The sequence below is a fragment of the Leptinotarsa decemlineata genome, unplaced genomic scaffold (assembly GCF_025532065.1).
Source record: "Leptinotarsa decemlineata unplaced genomic scaffold, Ldec_3_MD MMD2_tig00000008_RagTag_RagTag, whole genome shotgun sequence".
Lineage (NCBI taxonomy): Eukaryota > Metazoa > Arthropoda > Insecta > Coleoptera > Chrysomelidae > Leptinotarsa > Leptinotarsa decemlineata.
In genome coordinates, this window is record NW_027412537.1 from 8964628 (window position 1) to 8984384 (window position 19757).

Here is a 19757-nt window from a genome sequence, read left to right on the forward strand (position 1 = left end):
AAAACAGTGTGTTTTCTAAATTTTTAGGACTATACATTGACAACGGTCTCAAATTTAATGAACATGTCAAAAACCTGAATGAAAAATTGTCCTCTGGTTGTTACGCTGTAAAAATTGCTGCAAACGAACTAGGTTACACAATCGCAAAGTCAGTATACTACTCCTTGATAGAGTCACATTTGCGATATGGTATCCCATTCTGGGGAGTGTGCAGTGGAAATGTTCTTCAAAGTGTTTTTGTTTTACAAAAAAGAACCCTGAGATACCTCTGTGAATTAAAATTTCTCGATTCGTGTAGAGTTCACTTCAAGCAACATAACCTTCTCAGGGTAGTGTGTATATTTATACTTGAAACAGTGTGTCTCATTTATAAACATAAACAAAATTATATTACAGATAGTAGATATGCCACCCGCCAAAGTGACCATATCAAACTACCTTTACCATATTCCACTCTAGTTAAGGACTCCATTATATATAACGGCTGCAAGATGTACAACCACCTTCCAAATTATATAAAAAATATACAGTCCAACACTGGCTTCAGAAAAGCTGTAAAAAGAGTTCTTTCCGATAGAACCTATTATAGTTTGGAAGAATATTATGCGGATATAATAGACTAATAATAAATATACCAAAACTTTATATCATATACCTACTATTGTTTGTTATATTTTAAATTTTAAATGAGTGACTGATTGCTTTTTAACAATTCAATTTTCAAAGTAGTGACTACGTATACTATGTATACTAAGTAAATAATTATCTAAATGTTATTCATATAATTTAATTTATTTTATTTATACAGGCTTTGTCAACAAGATGTTATTCTTTGATAATAAAGCATATTTTGATTGATTGATACTCTCGAAGGGGCCTCAGGTCTCAATAAATAATCTGAAATCAAATACCGGCAAGTGCAGAAAACAAGACGACATACCATGAGAGAGCTTCTCTGCGAGTAACGAATCTAACAGCTGGACAAACTCAGAACTGAAGGCCCCTGAAAGATCGTCCAAGGGGGAATTGGCTTGAGCAAACGAAGGAACAGATTTGGAAATAAATCAAATGGTCCATAAACTCATACCAACCTCATAAGTCGCCTGGACCAAATGGCATTTATCCAGTAATGCTGCAAGAAGGATCGGAATTTCCACGCATTGACTTAACATAGTAGCCATTCTTCATGTTTCTCGATTTTTCTTGCTAAGAACTGAGGGTTTGAACTTTGCATTGTGTTGTTCTAGTTTTCCTTATATCACAGTTATTAATCATGAAACTGATTGATCTTTCTGGAAGACATTTCTAGCCGGGACCTAATTAGCTGAATAAATATGATTTACTGATAAATTTTCCTTCTCACATCTTCAAAAACTCAAACAAAATAAGATATGGAATACCAAAATGAAAAAGAGCATGTTTTGTAGTGTAGTTCACTATAATAAATATAATAACGTTCAAGGTATGAGGAGTAATAAACAAATTAGAAAAACAACTACTGTAACTCGCCATCATTATCCACCATGTCAATATAATAAATTCAACTAGAATGAAAAAATACTACCTTGTCCATTTTATTTCAATTCAGTAATTTTTATTTTTAGAACGCTAATAACAAAATATTGAGTTTTGTAGAACTAAAAATGATTACAAAAAACATTATGATGAATGAATAAAAAAATCGATTATTCGTCCTCGAAATCTAACAGAACGTTTATCACGGGATCAAAGCAAAAACGAATTGTCAATTTTGAGTTATATCAACTCGGTGATATGTTTGCAGATCTTTAACAAGAATGGGTCTTTCAAACAAATTTGGGTTAATGCGGTTAATTCGAACTATTTACAAACCATACATTACTCAGTCTTGACAGCTGTTTTACAAATGTAATTCATTTCGGGCAAGCATTTCAATTATACTAATTGCAGGAATGTAGTTTATGTTCGTTATTTAAACTGCAGGCCGGCTACAATCCGAAGAATCGTTTGAAAAAGGCATGTACTTGGTAGCGGAGTTGACTTTTATTTATAGAAGTAAACCAAAGAGTTTTTTAATGAATGCATTATAATGTATAAATTAAACTGTGGAATTTGTCCTAAGATATATATTGCTCAAACCGGCAGAACATTTAGGAATCGCATCCAGGATCATCATATAGGCTATGTAAATAAGAAAACAAGTTCAACATATTCAAATCATCTTTTAAAATGATGCCATATGTTTAACAGTGATTTCGAAATTTTTCACATAGAAAATCAGGGTTTAAAGCTAAATCATTTGGAAGAAATGGAAATCAATAAACTTGAAAATTCAAATAGTTTGTTGAACTAAAGAAGAATATAGAGTTTTCAATAATTAGATATTTGTAAATGATTCACATTTACGGATTAAAACAACGATAAAAATATAAACAGCAATAAAAATCAATTGGCGCTCCGGGGCGACTTCATTGATTCCAGTGGCGCATTTGCTTTTTCAGCTGCAGGAAAACCCGGAACAACCTGCAGCACCACATCATCTGAAGATCTTGATCTACCAATTCCTCTCTCTTATAAAACAAAATGTAGAGTGTCTCCAGAGGCTCCAATAGATTCAATGCATCGCCAGAACAGTTCGTGACACGACTATCGTCAAACTTAAACCAGTCCGTTTCGTCTTTGACCAAGGCGTAATAATGACCAAATTCAACGCCAGAACCACAGTGAACAATGACTGCATGAAGATTATAATAGTGGTACGCTAGATTGAAATGTTCATCTTTTTCGAACCTTCCAAAGAGTTTCTTGCTTCCGTCAGAGGTTGAGTCTTATTTGAAGATCATCAGTGTTATTATTAGATTGACTGGTGCCTCAGCTATACTTGTTTGCTTATAACAGTCAGTTAGTTTGGCGCATGTTTGGCTATACAGTCGATCATCACCTCTTAAAAGTTCCATTTTCAGATGATTCAACAATAACCTTTGCACGGACTGGTTATTAGTTATATTAGGAAAAGCTAGATGAAGTTCCAGAAATTCACTTAAGTTTTGGCTACCCCTTGAACCATTACTACAAAGTGAACAAGTGAGGATTTTTCCAGCAAAAGATTTACAAACACAAGACGAGTTGGACTGTACGGAATCATTCAATCCAGAGCGGTCAGGAGTATTGAATTTGCTATTGTTTTGCTCACGAAGAGTATTCAACAAGAACCCCAAGAATTCGTAACAATCCTCTTGTTGTCCTAACGTTGAACTTGTTTTCCTAGGAATCGATGTTATCCGAGTCTTCGTAGACATGTTATTATTGATGTAGAATCGATATAATATGCTCTGGGTAATTATTATTGAGAGTGTACCTGAGGAAAGATGCTCTAGGTACCTAATTATGAACGAGTAAGTACCTGAGTAGATAGTTCTCACAGGTGATTACTTGGGGTATATAAAAATTAGGGTAAAGAATTAACGAATGTGATTGCGAAGCATGTCGCGATACTTTTAAAAATGAAGTTTGTGAAGATCAAATCATTAGGTGTACTTTGGGAAATAAATGTATTGCTTTCGATTTTCGGTCAGTTTGGTATTAGTGTGTGGGGACGAAAACCATGAAAACACAATCAATATATCAGACATACGACACCATGACCGTGAGTGCATGCCAATTATAATCAATCATTTTAAAACGAAAAATTGAGAACAAATATGGCCACAGTCAACCGTCTGCTTCTTAGTTCTTCGAAATCGATTATGTTGTGTATTGAACAATTACCTTAACCTTTTGTTGAGCAGTCATCAACTTATCTGTTGAAATCTATTAAAATATGTTTTTCTGTTAACCAACTGTCGCCCTCTTGCGAAACTTTGACGAGCTAAGCTAACAAGGTCTTACCTTTTAACATGTGATTCGTAACACGGGTTGGACGGGAAGAAAGTGAAAATCGATCGTCTGGCCTGGCGGTTCGAACCACCGGTTAAAACAGCGGTCGATTGAAAGAGTGAAGCAAGCCACCCCACCAGGCTACCATCCCACAATTATGTATACAGAAATCTCCATGATGGCGGAATGTCAGTAGTGTTTGAATATCAGTGGTTGTTATTGTCATATTTAGTTTTTGGCTCTACCGCCTCCATTTTAAATGGTATAACAGGAACTTTCAGGACTGTTTCATATTTGTTATGATCTGATATGAACCTATGAGATGTTTCGTTCATATTTCATCATCAACGTGATTTTTTAACCTAACCTCTAGTTTTTTCCATAGATTTTTGTAGCCACTGTAATAACAAATTCAGCTATGTGTTACAATACATGTATTTCCCGACGTTTTTCTCCGAAAAAACATCATCAATATATGTGTAGTCTCAAAAGGGTAGAAACCAGAATCTTAGAACTCAAGGATACATCAACTCCACACATCTTTTGAAAATTTGCAAGTGAGGGTTCTAGGGATTTTGTATAAATATGGAAGAACAGTTCAAAAGCCGATTTTTATAGAACATAAATGTTTGTTTCTGATGTCTTCTGACAAATGAAAATAGTGGAGAAAAATTATGAGAGTACTGAAATGAATTTATTTGTCTAACGTGAGCCACGAATCAACAGAATATTGTTGTGAATCGTCTCCTTAAAAAAAACGCCGGCCGCCTCTGGACGTCGTAAATCAATTGTGACGTGGCCAAACCCGTTCAACCCAGCCGGCGTTTCGCGGTTGTTCGATATTCCCGTCGTTTCGATGGAATTCCAACGCCTTCGAGGCACTTCGATTGCCATATATATACGCTTCCTATGTACATATCGATATACTCAAATCAGGTGAAGTTAAGTTAAGTTTGAGTGACAGTGTGGTACGGAGCGATCTAATAAGGCGACAGACATTCGAATATTAGTTGAAGTTAAAGTGTTTGGTTGTATTAATTATTGTACAGTGGAAACTTAACAATATATATAATTGTCAAATTTACTGTCAAGTACGTGAATAACCATACGATTCGTGTGAATTTATGAGAGGGAAGCCAAGAATTTTTCTAATGACGAGAAAGTTGATATGTTTTTCGTATCCGCGAGATGTTTGAGAAATGCTACTGGATCTCTAGCTTTGTATGGGGAATTGTACCCTGAGATAGGTCAGCCATCGTAATACGTAATCGGATTGCCGACTCTTTTGCCAAGTAACAACTTTTGGGACACGGTAATTAAGATGTTTCGATGACTATATAAAATATTCTTGTCTTGGTGTGTAGTTGTTAAATGACTCATATGCTAAACAGGTTGAATGAAGTCCAAATATAGTTTAAGTGATATATGTTCTACGTACCCATAATTGTGCCCTGCGCTGTTAGTTTAGTAATCGTTTCGATTACTAAATTCGTTCCGATATACTAAATAGGTAACTGAATATGGAAACTAGATAGTTACGTAGTATCTATTCTATTAGCTAGAGGTATACATTGGCGTTTGACGAATATGATCAAAATTGAAGAAAGATAGTACTCTGTTCGTTCTTGTGTGAACAGACCTCATAAACCTGACTTTCTTTTTGTTATTTTTCAAGCTACATTTTTACAAAGACTGGTTTTTCCGATAAAATACTTAGGTACTCTGAAGATGCCCGTCGCAGTTTTGAATGAATCGTTCGAAGCCAAAACCTATACTAGATCACAGCTATGTAGACCGGATAACCAAACTTCTCATATGTATATATCAGTCACCTTGTATGTATTACGAGTATTTTACCTTGAATATGAAATTACAGACAATCACATTGTCAACTTGATGCTAAAATAGTTGTATGCCTCCAACACCATCAATCAAAAGCATTAATGGTTTTGATCGACCTTCAATTTTTTTTAGAGTATCGCACTATGATGTAGAAAGGTAGAAAAACTTCTACACCGCGTGCCTGCCCCGATGGGGACCGAATCAGTTTTTTAGAGTTCGGCAGAGCGGTACTTTTACCATATGACCTGAAGGGTTTATTGTGGCTTACACCTGAATAGATGTAAGCCACAATAAACCCTTGCGGGTTGCGGTGGAGGGTCGAATAGACCCACTCACTTTGGATCTAATCTAAACTAACCTTATTCTGAGTCAGAAAAGTGGTGAGTTTTTCACAAAAAATCGAGAAGATGTGAATGACGACGTTCGCCCTGGCCACTCCAGCACATCAAACACCGATGAAAGTGAAGAAAATTGTTATAAAGAATCGTCAAATCACGATTAGAGAAGTTGCTGAGGATGCCAGCATATCGGGTGGCTCATGCCATGCCATTTTTTCGGAAATTTTGGGCAGCGAAGTTCGTTCCAGATTTGCTGAATTTTGACCAAAAAAACCGTCGCATGAGCATCGCTCAGGAATTGTTGAATGACATCAACGGCAATACAGATTTGCTTAAAAAGGTCATAACTAGTGACGAATCATGGATATATGGTTATGACATCGAAATCGAAGGCCAATCGTCCCAAACGAAGAGCCAAGACAAAAAAAAGCACGCCAAGTTCTTTTTTTTTAAATGACAAAACACAAGCACTACAGGAAAATCTTTGAGGCGGTTCAGAGCGGTTCCTGTGCGAAAGTAGCGATTCATATGGGATTTGAATAGCTGGAGATTAAATCTATCTGAAAAAAAAACGTTCTCAGGAAGTTTATTCCACATAAACACAGTTCTCCAAATGAAAGAGTTTTTAAACAATGAAGTTCGAGGTGTACTGAGTTGACCAGAACCAGAGACCACCCCCGAGAGTCGCTACCAGGCGACTCCGGTAAGTTTAAAAACTTCCTAACCAGATTTAAAATTCACTTCATTTCCAGATTCACTGGGAAACAACATTTGCTCGCGACATAAAGACACTCGTCTCCGGTTAGTTTTTGGGGACCCCATGCAAAAATTCAATTAGGAAAGTCACGATAAAAGAAAACATTAGATTAGAAAGTGAAAGCACCTAAAGGGTGATTTTCGACTGAAAGAGGTCAAATGCCAATCTTGCTGAAGTGGCTATCAGTAAGTTGAAGATCGCTCCGGAGGAGCGTGTGCAGAACATCCCATCTCGTACTAGATGGGATGTTCTGCACACAGAACAGACAACTACAGGCAAAAGCGTTTAGTAAGACTGATTTTTAACTTGAATTATCAAGACAGTTGTCGATCTATCTTTAAAGAAAATAAAATTCTTACGGTGCCTGCTGTGTACATTTTTCGATGTATTATCTTTGCCAAACAGAATATAGATAATTATCCGTGCAATTCTGAGAAACATGAATATAACACCAGACACGGCAACTTATTGAAAATTCCTAAACATAGAACGACATTCTATGAGAGGTCTCCGGATTACAATGCAATCATATATTACAATAAACTACCAGAATCACTCAAACGGACTGGAAGTAACATCATATTTCAAAAGAAAGACTTGCTATTAGAGAAATGCTACTATAGTTTCCAAGAATTTTTAGACGATAATTTCTGAAAAATAAAATATGAACTAGATCTGTATACGTTTTTATATATTTCAATTGTGTATGTGTTTATATGTATGTAAAAATTTCTTTTTTTTCTTTTTAGTGACGTCTTATATAAATATTAACATTTTTAAATTTATACCTAGTATTAATTCTGATTATTGATTGACTTACCATATATACACTATGTATCGTGAATGGCGAATAAAATATTATTATTACAGAAACCGTGCGGGGAAGATTTCAACACAGGGCACTCAACTCGGGAGGGGGTATGGGGGGTACGATTGAGGAGATGAAAACTGAATCGCTGAGAGAGCTCAGGGACATACCAGAAAGTGCATATTTCGAGGGTTCCGCTGAGCGGAACCACTATGAAGGGAACAAAATAGAAATGGGTGAATAGATGTATTTTTTTTTGAGAAAAATGAAAAATTAAGCTCATTTTTTGAACAGACCTTGTATGCTCTTGGACGACTTACAAGATCTTCATCCCTAACTGACACAATCTACCAATATTCTAGAAACTTACTTCTTTTCTTTGAAAACGACCATGCACTTTTTTGTCAACATTCCTTTTTTGATAGCTTCCCGTCGAAATATCCCAGAACTGTGAACTGAATAAACAGTCACGTGAAGAAATTTACATTGGCTTATTTATATGTGGGAATGAATTTCAAAGAAATATCTCAGGCGGCTGGCCAGCATCGCTGAAGCGTTCATTTCAAGGTTTGTCTTTAGTTCATCATGCGTAAGTTGATAAGATGTAAAAGAGCCGCAGCAGTGGGCAATCGCCGTGCTTTTATTTACGCATCATCGAATTATTCCTCAATATTAAGCAAGACGATAACACAATAATGCCTTTCAATGGTTCAGGTAGTGTGTGTAAAGTTTAGGTACAGCTGCATCGTGGAACATTCATGAACTGTTAGGATTATTGAAAGCATGCTGTACATATTGTAACGAATTAACGAATGAACTGTCTTAAACAAATTTATTTCTAACAATATTTCACTGATGACAAACTAATTTATATTCAACACTTAGCAACTAAAGCTTCATTTATTTCCACTATTTGAATTCCTTGTTTAACCGCTGGATTCACTTTCTAAATTCAACTGTCATCTCTCGACGAGAAGTCGGCTTTATATATCCGTAACGATCGCTCTAGAATTCTATAGCCGTTTCGGTACTCAATTAGAGTACCGGCGGTTGCCGACTGCATTCCTTTTGCGGTTATGTTGTGTTTGTTCGCATAGCGATCAGAGGCGGCTTCAGATTCGTTACAATATTTAATTGAAGAATTAGCAGTCCTTAATAAACTCTGAAAAATTCAACTCTGAATAATACAACGACTAAATACAATACCTCCGATTTTTTTTCATGAGTACCATAAAAATGGTACCTGCGGCTGAGGCATGTATGGAGCTCTGTCCCCAAACATACCCTGAAGTTGCTGGATTCCATCCAGAAAAGAGCCATTCACCTGATTGGAGACGCCAACATCACGTGCAACCTTGATAGCCTAGAACATCGAAGAAAGATTGGAGATTTGTCTCTCTTCTATAGATACTTTCACGTGAAGTGTTCAAGTGACTTAGCACATTTGATTCCACCAAAAGCGGTACGGACTGTGGCTGCTCATCGTTTTGAGGGTCAACTCAGTACACCTCGAACTTCATTGTATAAAAAAACTCTTTCATTTGAAGAACTGTGTTTATGTGGAATAAACTTCCTGAGAACGTTTTTTTACAGATATATTTAATCTCCAGCTATTCAAATCTCAAGTGAATCGCTATTTTCGCACAGGAACCGCTCTGAGACCGCCTCAAAGATTTTTCTGTAGTGCTTGTGTTTTGTCCTTATTAAAAAAAGAACTTGGCGTGCTTTTTTTGGTCTTGGCTCTTCCTTTGGGACGATTGGACTTTGATTTCGATGTCATAACCATATATCCATGATTCGTCACTAGTTATGACCTTTTTAAGCAAATCTGTATCGCCGTTGATGTCATTCAACAATTCCTGAGCGATGCTCGTGCGACGGTTTTTTTGGTCAAAATTCAGCAATTCTGGAACGAACTTCGCTGCCCAAAATTTCCGAAAAAATTGCATTACATGAGCCACCCGATATGCTGACATCCTCAGCAACTTCTCTAATCGTGATTTGAAGATTCTTTATAACAATTTTCTTCACTTCCATCGTTGTTTGATGTGCTGGAGTGGCCAGGGCGAACGTCTTCTCGATTTTTTGTGAAAAACTCATACCACTTTTCTGACTCAGAATTAGGTTAGGTCCGAAGTGAGTGGGTCTATTCGACCCTCCGCCGCAACCCGCAAGGGTTTATTGTGGCTTACACCTATTCACACTCGACCAAATAATCCCAGCTTCTTAACGAAGCCGATTAGTTTGTATGGTGAGTGGTCTTTCAGGTCAGATGGTAAAAGTACGGCTCTGCCGAACTTCAAAAAACTGATTCGGTCCCCATCGGGGCAGGCACGCGGTTTATAATGTTTTTCTACCTTTCTACATCATAATGCGATACTCTAAAAAAAAATTAAGGTCGATCAAAACCATTAATGCTTTTGATTGATGGTTTTGGAGGCATACAATTATTTTAGCATCAAGTTGACAATGTGATTGTCTGTAATTTCATATTCAAGGTAAAATACTCGTAATACATACGTTATATACAAGGTGACTGATATATACATATGAGAAGTTTGGTTATCCGGTCTACATAGCTGTGATCTAGTGTAGGTGTTGGCTTCGAACGATTCATTCACAACTGCGACGGGCATCTTCAGAGTACCTAAGTATTTTATCGAAAAAACCAGTCTTTGTAAAAATGTAACTTGAAAAATAACAAAAAGAAAGTCAGGTTTATGGGGTCTGTTCACACAAGAACAAACAGAGTACTATCTTTTTTCAATTTTGATCTCATTCGTCAAACGCCAATGTATACCTCTAGCTTATAGAATAGATACTACGTAACTGTCTAGTTTCCATATTCAGTTACCTATTTAGTATATCGGAACGAATTTAGTAATCGAAAAGATTACTAAACTAACAGCGCAGGGCACAATTATGAGTAAGTAGAACATATATCACTTAAACTATATTTGGACTTTATTCAACCTGTTTAGCATATGAGTCATTTAACAACTACACACCAAGAAAAGAATATTTTATATAGTCATCGAAACATCTCAATTACCGTGCCCCAAAAGTTGTTACCTACTGATCCAATTTGATGATCATTGTTGTTTTTAAAACAGATGATGTAATCTCATGGCTGATTATTATGAAAACTGACGAATTTGCTTATTGTTCTTTAAAGAAATCAACAATAGTGGAAATGTTGAGATCGGTTTGAGATCGTTAAATTTAAATTACTAAGGGCTTTTTTAATTAAGACAGGTTCAACCTAAGGGTTAAATATTACTCTTAGAATTCCAAACCATTGTAAAAAACAATCAGTAAGTCCACTCCCACTACTTTCATTCATACATTCACAAAGTTCTTGGTGACCTCGAAACGAAGAGCGGAGCCAATTTCGTTCTTTTACCATAGGCGTGTGCTCATAAGGTTATTATAGAATATTTTGTGGTGAATTATAACCAACTACAAAAACTAAAAACAATAATAACAACAGCGAATAAACTAAATACAATACCAATTTCCGACCATTCATTATATCTAATCCGATGTCCGTGATACCGTCAAATCCTTCGATACTACAGCACTGAACGCGTTGGATGAGAATCTCATCCTAAGAGCAGTTAAAGGTCTCCGGCAACTCGAGCGGATCACGTGGTAACAGAGCCTACTGGTTGTATTATTCTACTGTGCCCAAACGGTATAGGGAGCCCAGTGAAATAATTTTTTTTTTATAAATAAAGGCGATAACATATCCACTGACTGAGGATTTTGTCTCAATCTGGCTCTTGCAGTGGCGTACGGAAATTATACTAAAGAGAAAAAATGATGATGAAATATATAGAATCACAACCTTGACAAGAATGTTTTCGTTTTAATGTAATAATATTTCTGATAATTTTACTATAGGAATTTTTGCAAACTCAGCCAGCCCTTTTTTGTATCATTTTGTTGAGATTATTATATTATTGTTGTTACTGTGCATGCGTCATCGCCAAAAGATAATGATGTAGATAATATACTAAAAGCTAAACGGATGGTCCTAGGTAGTAGTCACAACACCATCCTCAGCAATCTACGGTATTGATCAGATAAAAAAAATCAGATATTTACTCAGGTTAAGCTACGCCCAACGATTTTAACTTTTTATTATCTGATCGATATCGTAGATTGCTGAGAAGAGTGGTGTGATGACTGCTACCTAGGACCTTCCGAATTATTATTAGCTTTTAGTACATTATCTTCATCCTTATTACTTTTCACTCATTTTATATTTATTGTAATTCGGAAGTAATAAAGACGATTATTGTAATAATAAAAAAATGAGAATAATTGGATCTAAAAACAATATTAGATTATACTTTAGACCCGTCATTCGCCAGTCTCATAAAAACCTGCATATATAAACAAATTACAAATGTCAACACTTGCAATTATCCACATTCAAAATGATTCGCTTTCCTTTTAGAAACCCATTCGGCTGTTTTTGTTTTGTTCGTTTCAGAAAACATTTTGCGGCGATGGCAGGAAATCGTAATACATCCACCAGAGAAATGTTTTCCTCGTAAATCTCTAAATCTCGACAAGAAAACGTCGAGACAGGTTTCCAATAAAAACATATTTTCTCTGAGATAGTATGACCTCGATGTGCTTTTTGATTGGAATTAATTTCATTTTTGAAGGTTTCGAGATTGCGATCTAAGGCAGAGGCTCTGTCTTATATATCATCTTCGATGTACTCTTTGAAAGGCGTTGAAAAAATATTCAAGACAACAATTAATTCAACTTGATAAAAGAATGTTGATTGGCCAATTCTTTACTAGATCTAACGTGTTGAAACAAGATTTGAATTCGAAAATATCAAAACAAAATTCTAGTCTGTGAATCACTACAGAGAATACCAATGAAAATGGAACAGGACCCATTTCTCATAGTTGGCTTTAGGGAAAAAAGTGGTCTGAAAGTGAGTTGATATTTCAAAGATATTTTCAACTTTGTCATTTTCACCAGTTCGACGGTAACGTTTTCATTTCCTCACACTGTGAATATTAGGTTGTGTCAAAAGATTGACATGACATGTGTTTGACATGTGACATGACATGTGTTAATTTTTTAATGACAATACAATATAATTCATATACATATAATTCATTATAACATTAAAATCAACAGTTAAAAATAACTTTTCAAAACGCTCAAAGGTGCGAACCCGTAAATTAGTCTAGTTCACATGTACTTTTTTTGTAACATTTTTCAGCCCTGTCCAAAAATTACGACCAAGGTGTCATTCGATTCGTATTTTTGCCTAGAAAATTTAAGGAAAGGTCCGAAAACGCGCCGATAAAAATTACAAAAGTTATAAACAATTAAGTGAAAAAAATGGGGCTTTAGTTTTTTCTTAATATCTCGGAAAATTTTCAAAATTTTGGAAATTTGAAAAAAGATTTAAAAAGATCCATGAATTTGCGTAAAAAAAGTCCCGACTCCCGAAACTGTATCTCTAATATTTATAATTTTTACAGATCCCTGAAAATAGAGCCAAAAGCGGGTAGTCTAGCTCTGGTCAGAGTGACGAAAGGCGCGCGGAAGCCTTTCGTCACTCTGACATAAAAACAAAAAAAATATTTAAACATATTAAATGTAAATATTAAGGAATGAAAAAATTCATATAATGTTGGGATACATCAATAAACAATAATCCGCAGTCAAAAAATTTTTATCCCAATTTTAACGTTAATTATAAATTTGTTAATTAATACCTTTTTCTGAATTGAAAGTTAATATAAAAATCCCTATAATTATCAAACTGAAACCTTGACATTTTTTTCCTTTGGTGAAGTTATCCTTAATAGGCAAAAAAATAGATTACCGTTGCCAAAATAAAAAAAAGTTATTTTCTATTTTTTTATTGACAATTGAAAATAATTTTATAAAAAATACATTACAAATTTTATTTTTAATTTTTCATTGTTTCAATGTCTCATGGCTAAAAACTAATTAATAATTTTTTTTAATTTTTTTACAGCTATTGTAAATAAATTTATTAACATTAACATTATTATTGAAGTGAAAAGTGTTAAAGAAGGAGGAATAAGGTGTAAAGGTGACCTACTGAATAAATGCTTTTGTTTTTAAATAGTTTATTTAGTGAAAAAGAAGGCTGAAAAGTTGCCCTTTTCTGAACTTTGAAGGGCCGTAACTTTTTAAATAAGTGAGAGCGCCGCTTTTTTCTTTCGGATTCGTAATCTACGCATCAAAATACGTAAGTACAGTCAAAATTTTTTTCAAAATCGCCGGGTGTCCACATAACGAAAATTTACCAATCGAAACACGTGTCGAGGTGTTGAAATAACGGTTTGGTGTTGGAAAAAACTCCAGTAATATTCTTGTGATGATATAAAAATTTTCGGTAAATTTTCGTTATGTGGACACCCGGCGATTTTGAAAAAATTTTTGACTGTACTTACGTATTTTGATGCGTAGATTACGAATCCGAAAGAAAAAAAGCGGCGCTCTCCCTTATTTAAAAAGTTACGGCCCTTCAAAGTTCAGAAAAGGGCAACTTTTCAGCCTTCTTTTTCACTAAATAAACTATTTGAAAACACAAGCATTTATTCACTAGGTCACCTTTACACTTTATTCCTCCTTCTTTAACACTTTTAACTTCAATAATCAACATTTTTCTTATAAAAAACTCAATTTAAAAACGAATGCTTCTCCTGGTGACATTATTCTTTTTTTAGGTTAGTTACTAGAGACATTTCAGAAAAAAGCGGTTGGTATTTGCCGTCGCCTACTATTTCAAATTCGTAATACACCACCAAAAACCAATTTACGATCTAAAGAATGAAGGTAAAAAACATTTGAATTACTTCAGGAATATGGACTGCATCAGTCGTACCAACCATATCATTAACCTTAAAAACGTAAAATACAGTGATATGTAACCAAAAAGCAGCTCCGTACATTTTTTAACCTTTTTATAAGAAAAATGTTGATTATTGAAGTTAAAAGTGTTAAAGAAGGAGGAATAAAGTGTAAAGGTGACCTAGTGAATAAATGCTTGTGTTTTTAAATAGTTCATTTAGTGAAAAAGAAGGCTGAAAAGTTGCCCCTTTCTGAACTTTGAAGGGCCGTAACTTTTTAAATAAGGGAGAGCGCCGCTTTTTTCTTTCGGATTCGTAATCTACGCATCAAAATACGTAAGTACAGTCAAAAAATTTTTCAAAATCGCCGGGTGTCCACATAACGAAAATTTACCTTTCGATTGATTGATGTTTAGACATTTGAATCTATAAACTGACTGAAATATAATTCTGGAGAAATAAATCTCCCTTAAAGAAAAAACCACAGAATGTAGTAGTAATAAATGAGGAAAAAATACATGCATATATCTATCTATATAAATTATATCGTCTTTGTTTGTTGTTTTTCCTACAGAGTTTAAATTGGGTAGACATTTTCTCAACTCCTGATAGATAATAATTTTTCTTTCAATGTTTTAGCTATTCTGAAGTTTTTTTTAAGAGATTGTGCGTTGTCATATCACTTGAATAATGATTCTTAACATCTTTGAATATTGAATCAAACATTTTTTTATGCAAAAAAGTTGGCACTGGACTCCATTTACAAAAAAAGTCAATCACCAAACCTTTCATTTCGTATCTCTTTCATTTTCCGGTGAACCAAGATATAAATATATACTTAGTGATTTATAAATTTCATCTCTGATAGATGATATTAGATCGAAATTCAACAAATGACATTGTCCAATAAAGAATGAAATATTCAGTTGAAAGTATGTTCATTGAGCTGTAGAAGGAAAGTATGACACACGATTTAAAATAGATATTACCTCTTCATGAACATGAAGTTCGTAACTATATTTCAGGTGATTCAGTTTGCAGTTCAGTCACTTGTCTAATTTGTTTAAATGTAGCGACAACCCAGTTGATTGTTGAATTTACATAATAATATTTACCTGTTATCGCCAGCAAGTGTTCCCTTTTTATTTCCATTATGCAAATAATGGAAAATGTTTGTCAGTGATATAGACTAATGGTCAAGGTGAACTGAATTGTGAAATATCGATGAATACAGGGTGGTCCAATGAAAATCTGATGCAGTAGATATTATTTGACGAAGTAGATATCTGGAGAAAATTTTATAAAAAAATCTGCAAAAAGATGAATGAAACTTCTAAAACTAGTTGTGCATTTTGTAGTTAGTACGGTGTTCATCAAGAATTGCTTTACAATGTTTTTGCAGTCTTCCTTCGAAAGTATGAGTCTTGAAGTATCAACATTCCATTTATGACATTCACACTGACAGACACTCTTGATCGTAGTAACACGGAAACATCTCTGAGAAGGTCTAGGCCAACTCAGGAGTTCCGCAGGAATCCAATTTGGGACCTCTACTATTTATAATATATATTAATTATCCTCCTAAAAACAAACCTCGAAACGGGGCGATTTATGTCACCCACTTTTCAAGCTTTTTGACCTTTTCAATACGTTTCAAACCATCGTAAACCGCTTGGGGGTTGACGTCCAGTTCTTCCGCCATCATTTGTGATGGGTCAGTCTCCACCAGGTTTCTCAAATCCTTGCCCTGGATTACTTTCGGTCGGCCACTTCGGGCTCATCGTTGAGGTTAAAATCTCCGAAACGAAATTTCGCAAACCAACGCCAAATGCCTGGTTAATTTTTTGAGCTGTTTCGGTAGCGTTTCGGTTCAATTTGAATTTGTAGAAAAAAATTGGAGCTATAAAAACACATGTCAAACACATGTCATATCACATGTCAAACACATGTCATTTCACATGTCAAACACATGTCATGTCACATGTGATATTGGGTACTCTTCCGTATACTCAAAAATTAGATGAAATATTCCTGAACCCACAAATCAAACAAAAATTTCCTATGAACATCGCAAAATGGAGTAAGCAGATTGATCACATCCCAATTGTCTCAGCAGTTGCAGAGGAAATTATCTTTATCTCACAAATTCGAAAAAACCACGGTGGCCGTAACTTTTTAAATAAGGGAGAGCGCCGCTTTTTTCTTTCGGATTCGTAATCTACGCATCAAAATACGTAAGTACAGTCAAAAATTTTTTCAAAATCGCCGGGTGTCCACATAACGAAAATTTAGATACCAAATTTTCTGCAAAACGTTTAAAATTCAATAAACGAGAATTGGTGATAAAATCTTAATTGATGATTTTGTATTTGTTATCAGTGTAAAATTGATCATGATTTTGCGGAAATTTCAAACTTGGCAACCTTCATGACTTCCGAGTTTGACTGGGAACCAAGTAACTGTAACGCCTAAAAGGACAATCTATTTGTCAATGTCATCATTGTTATTTTCAATCTAGATTTAAACCGTGTCAACGTTCTGATTATTGAAAAGGTACGCGTTATGTGACTACATTCATCGTAAATCATCAATTAGCGGAAGTGTGCCAAAATTAAGTATTCATGTCAAATTCCGAATGAAAACAGTGAATGAAGAGCAGGGTTTTCAACAACAAAATCACCGGATAGTTCAATGGCATTCGACAGCACCCTGAATCCCTTGGAAACCACGAGGTTCCTGAAACGCCACGACAAATTTGCCAAAAACATGTTGAAAAAACTCCACTTCAACAATATGGAACTGGAATCTCTCATGATAATCTACCACAAACTCCAAAAATGTCACGGCAGTTCCAAAGGCATCACCAGAGAACAATACCTAGACGTGCTGCACAAAGCTTTAGATATGACCGACGTTTACATCATGAACCTGGTGATGACCGCCTTGGACCCAAAGTCCAGGAGTAGGTTCGTCACGATGGAAACTTTTCTAAATTCGCTTTCGTTGTTTCTGCGAGGGAATCTGGAGGAAAAAATTCGATTCTGCTTCTCGGTTTACGATTCGCACAACACCGGAGTGCTGGGAAGAGAGGTTCTCTTCAGATTCCTCAGATATTCCATTTGGTCAACGGGTGGTCCGGCAGACGCCGAAGAGATGGTTAAAGACATGATAGAGATCGTTATGCACAAACTGGACTTGGACAGGGACGGCAGGATTTCATTCAACGACTACCGGAGCAGCGTCCTTAAAGAGCCCTGCTGGCTGGAATTTTTGGGACAGTGTCTGCCGGAAAGATGCGCTGTCTATAAGTTCATGAGTACGATAACTAAAACACATTACAGATACTGATGATAGGGGGGAAATAATTTATGTAAATTAAGAATCAAATATATCATTCAACAAAAGAAATATAATTTGTTTCATTCGAAGCAGCTCGTGATCATGGAGGTAATAGATGTAACATTGGGTACCACAATGGAATAGATGTAACATTGGGTACCACAATATGTTCGAAAGAATAGTGTATATTGGAATATAGAAAGTTGTTCGACCTATAACTTGATTTAACCGGATGGGTTTTGTTATAAGGGATTCTGTAGATTCAAAGTTGCCATCAAACCAATTGTAGAGCTTGATGATACCCATATCCCTCGAAATCAATCATCCAGGCGCCAAGAAGAAGAGACATCGGCGATACAAGCGACAGGTGGATGGACTGCAGAAAGATTGGGCTGTAATGGAATAGGCAAAACAGTAGTGGCACTAGTATCACGAGGCTGTCTTCAGGGGCAACTGGTCCTCATTGTTGTGGAACCTTATAATGGAATAAATAAAAAGTACTGTACTACCCAGATGACTTAGCTGAATATTACAACAAGATGGACCGAGCACAAAGGGTTCAATCGACCACAATAGTGTCCACCAAGATTGAGGGACAACTCTGAGATGAAGAGATAAAACTGTCTGAGAGGGATCGTAAATCCCAGACTGGCTTAAAACCAACATTTGAACAAGATAGAAAGAAAAGCCTAAGGCGGAGGGGGCTGATGTATTGACTGCATTCAATTGTGCTTAAACGCATACTTTTTTGATAGCCAAAGATGAGACAAGGGACTGTTAGTAACATCAACAGCGGGGGGCTGATGTATTGGCTGCATTCAATTGTGCTTAAACGCATACTTTTTTGATAGCCAAAGATGAGACAAGGGACTGTTAGTAATATCAACAGCGGGGGGCTGATGTATTGGCTGCATTCAATTGTGCTTAAACGCATACTTTTTTGATAGCCAAAGATGAGACAAGGGACTGTTAGTAACATCAACAGCGGGGGGCTGATGTATTGGCTGCATTCAATTGTGCTTAAACGCATACTTTTTTGATAGCCAAAGATGAGACAAGGGACTGTTAGTAACATCAACAGCGGGGGGCTGATGTATTGGCTGCATTCAATTGTGCTTAAACGCATACTTTTTTGATAGCCAAAGATGAGACAAGGGACTGTTAGTAACATCAACAGCGGGGGGCTGATGTATTGGCTGCATTCAATTGTGCTTAAACGCATACTTTTTTGATAGCCAAAGATGAGACAAAGGACTATTAGTAACATCAACAGCGGGGGGCTGATGTATTGGCTGCATTCAATTGTGCTCAAACGCATACTTTTTTGATAGCCAAAGATGAGACAAGGGACTGTTAGTAACATCAACAGCACTATTGGGTGGTACTCCTAAATTCCTTTACACTTTGTAATGAAGGGAGAGAAACAAGTGGGCCAATTCTGACTAAATGTCAGATTGAAAAATTCACCAAGCTGCTACAATAGAGCGGGGAAAATTAAAATTCCGGATAATTTAGAGGAACGAACTTTGGACGGTGATTACAATATACTGTGCGGTCAGAAATTTACCTTACAGCTACTCATCTGGTCAATGTACATCACTCGTCCAGGCAGAAATGTATGGGACCTTGCAATGTGCTTCGGACCATTCATAGTAGGTGTCAGGCATATGTGCGAATCAATATTCTTACAGGCTCTCTTGGGATATTGAATGACATCAAGACTAACTGACCGAAATGAATTGAATATATCTATACTAGCTGCTAGGACACAATAATCAAATGCAACGAAAAATCTAATGAGTGCGCCAGACACAGATCATCAACTTCATAACATATACATATAGGTTGTAACAATTCAATTTGTCACAGTTGGTTACTTGAAGGTATAATTAAAAGAAGATCAAATAAGTAGGACAGCCTGTATGACACCAATTGTACATCGTATTTACACACATCGG

At 35.8% G+C, this 19757-nt stretch overlaps 2 protein-coding genes across 2 annotated transcripts in view; one reads left to right on the top strand and one right to left on the bottom strand.

The window, feature by feature from the left end:
- LOC111513429 (uncharacterized) overlaps nt 1-19757 on the bottom strand; it is a 95729-nt gene that overhangs the window by 38131 nt on the left and 37841 nt on the right.
- LOC111515810 (calaxin) lies at nt 16924-17885 on the top strand. Its single transcript, XM_023172012.2, has one exon. It carries the CDS (start codon nt 17152-17154, stop codon nt 17806-17808), a length of 657 nt encoding a protein of 218 aa, XP_023027780.1. The 5' UTR covers nt 16924-17151; the 3' UTR covers nt 17809-17885.

Bases quoted from the DNA above. Each gene is read 5' to 3' on its own strand.
- LOC111515810 (XM_023172012.2), top strand. From the start codon at position 17,152: ATGGCATTCGACAGCACCCTGAATCCCTTGGAAACCACGAGGTTCCTG.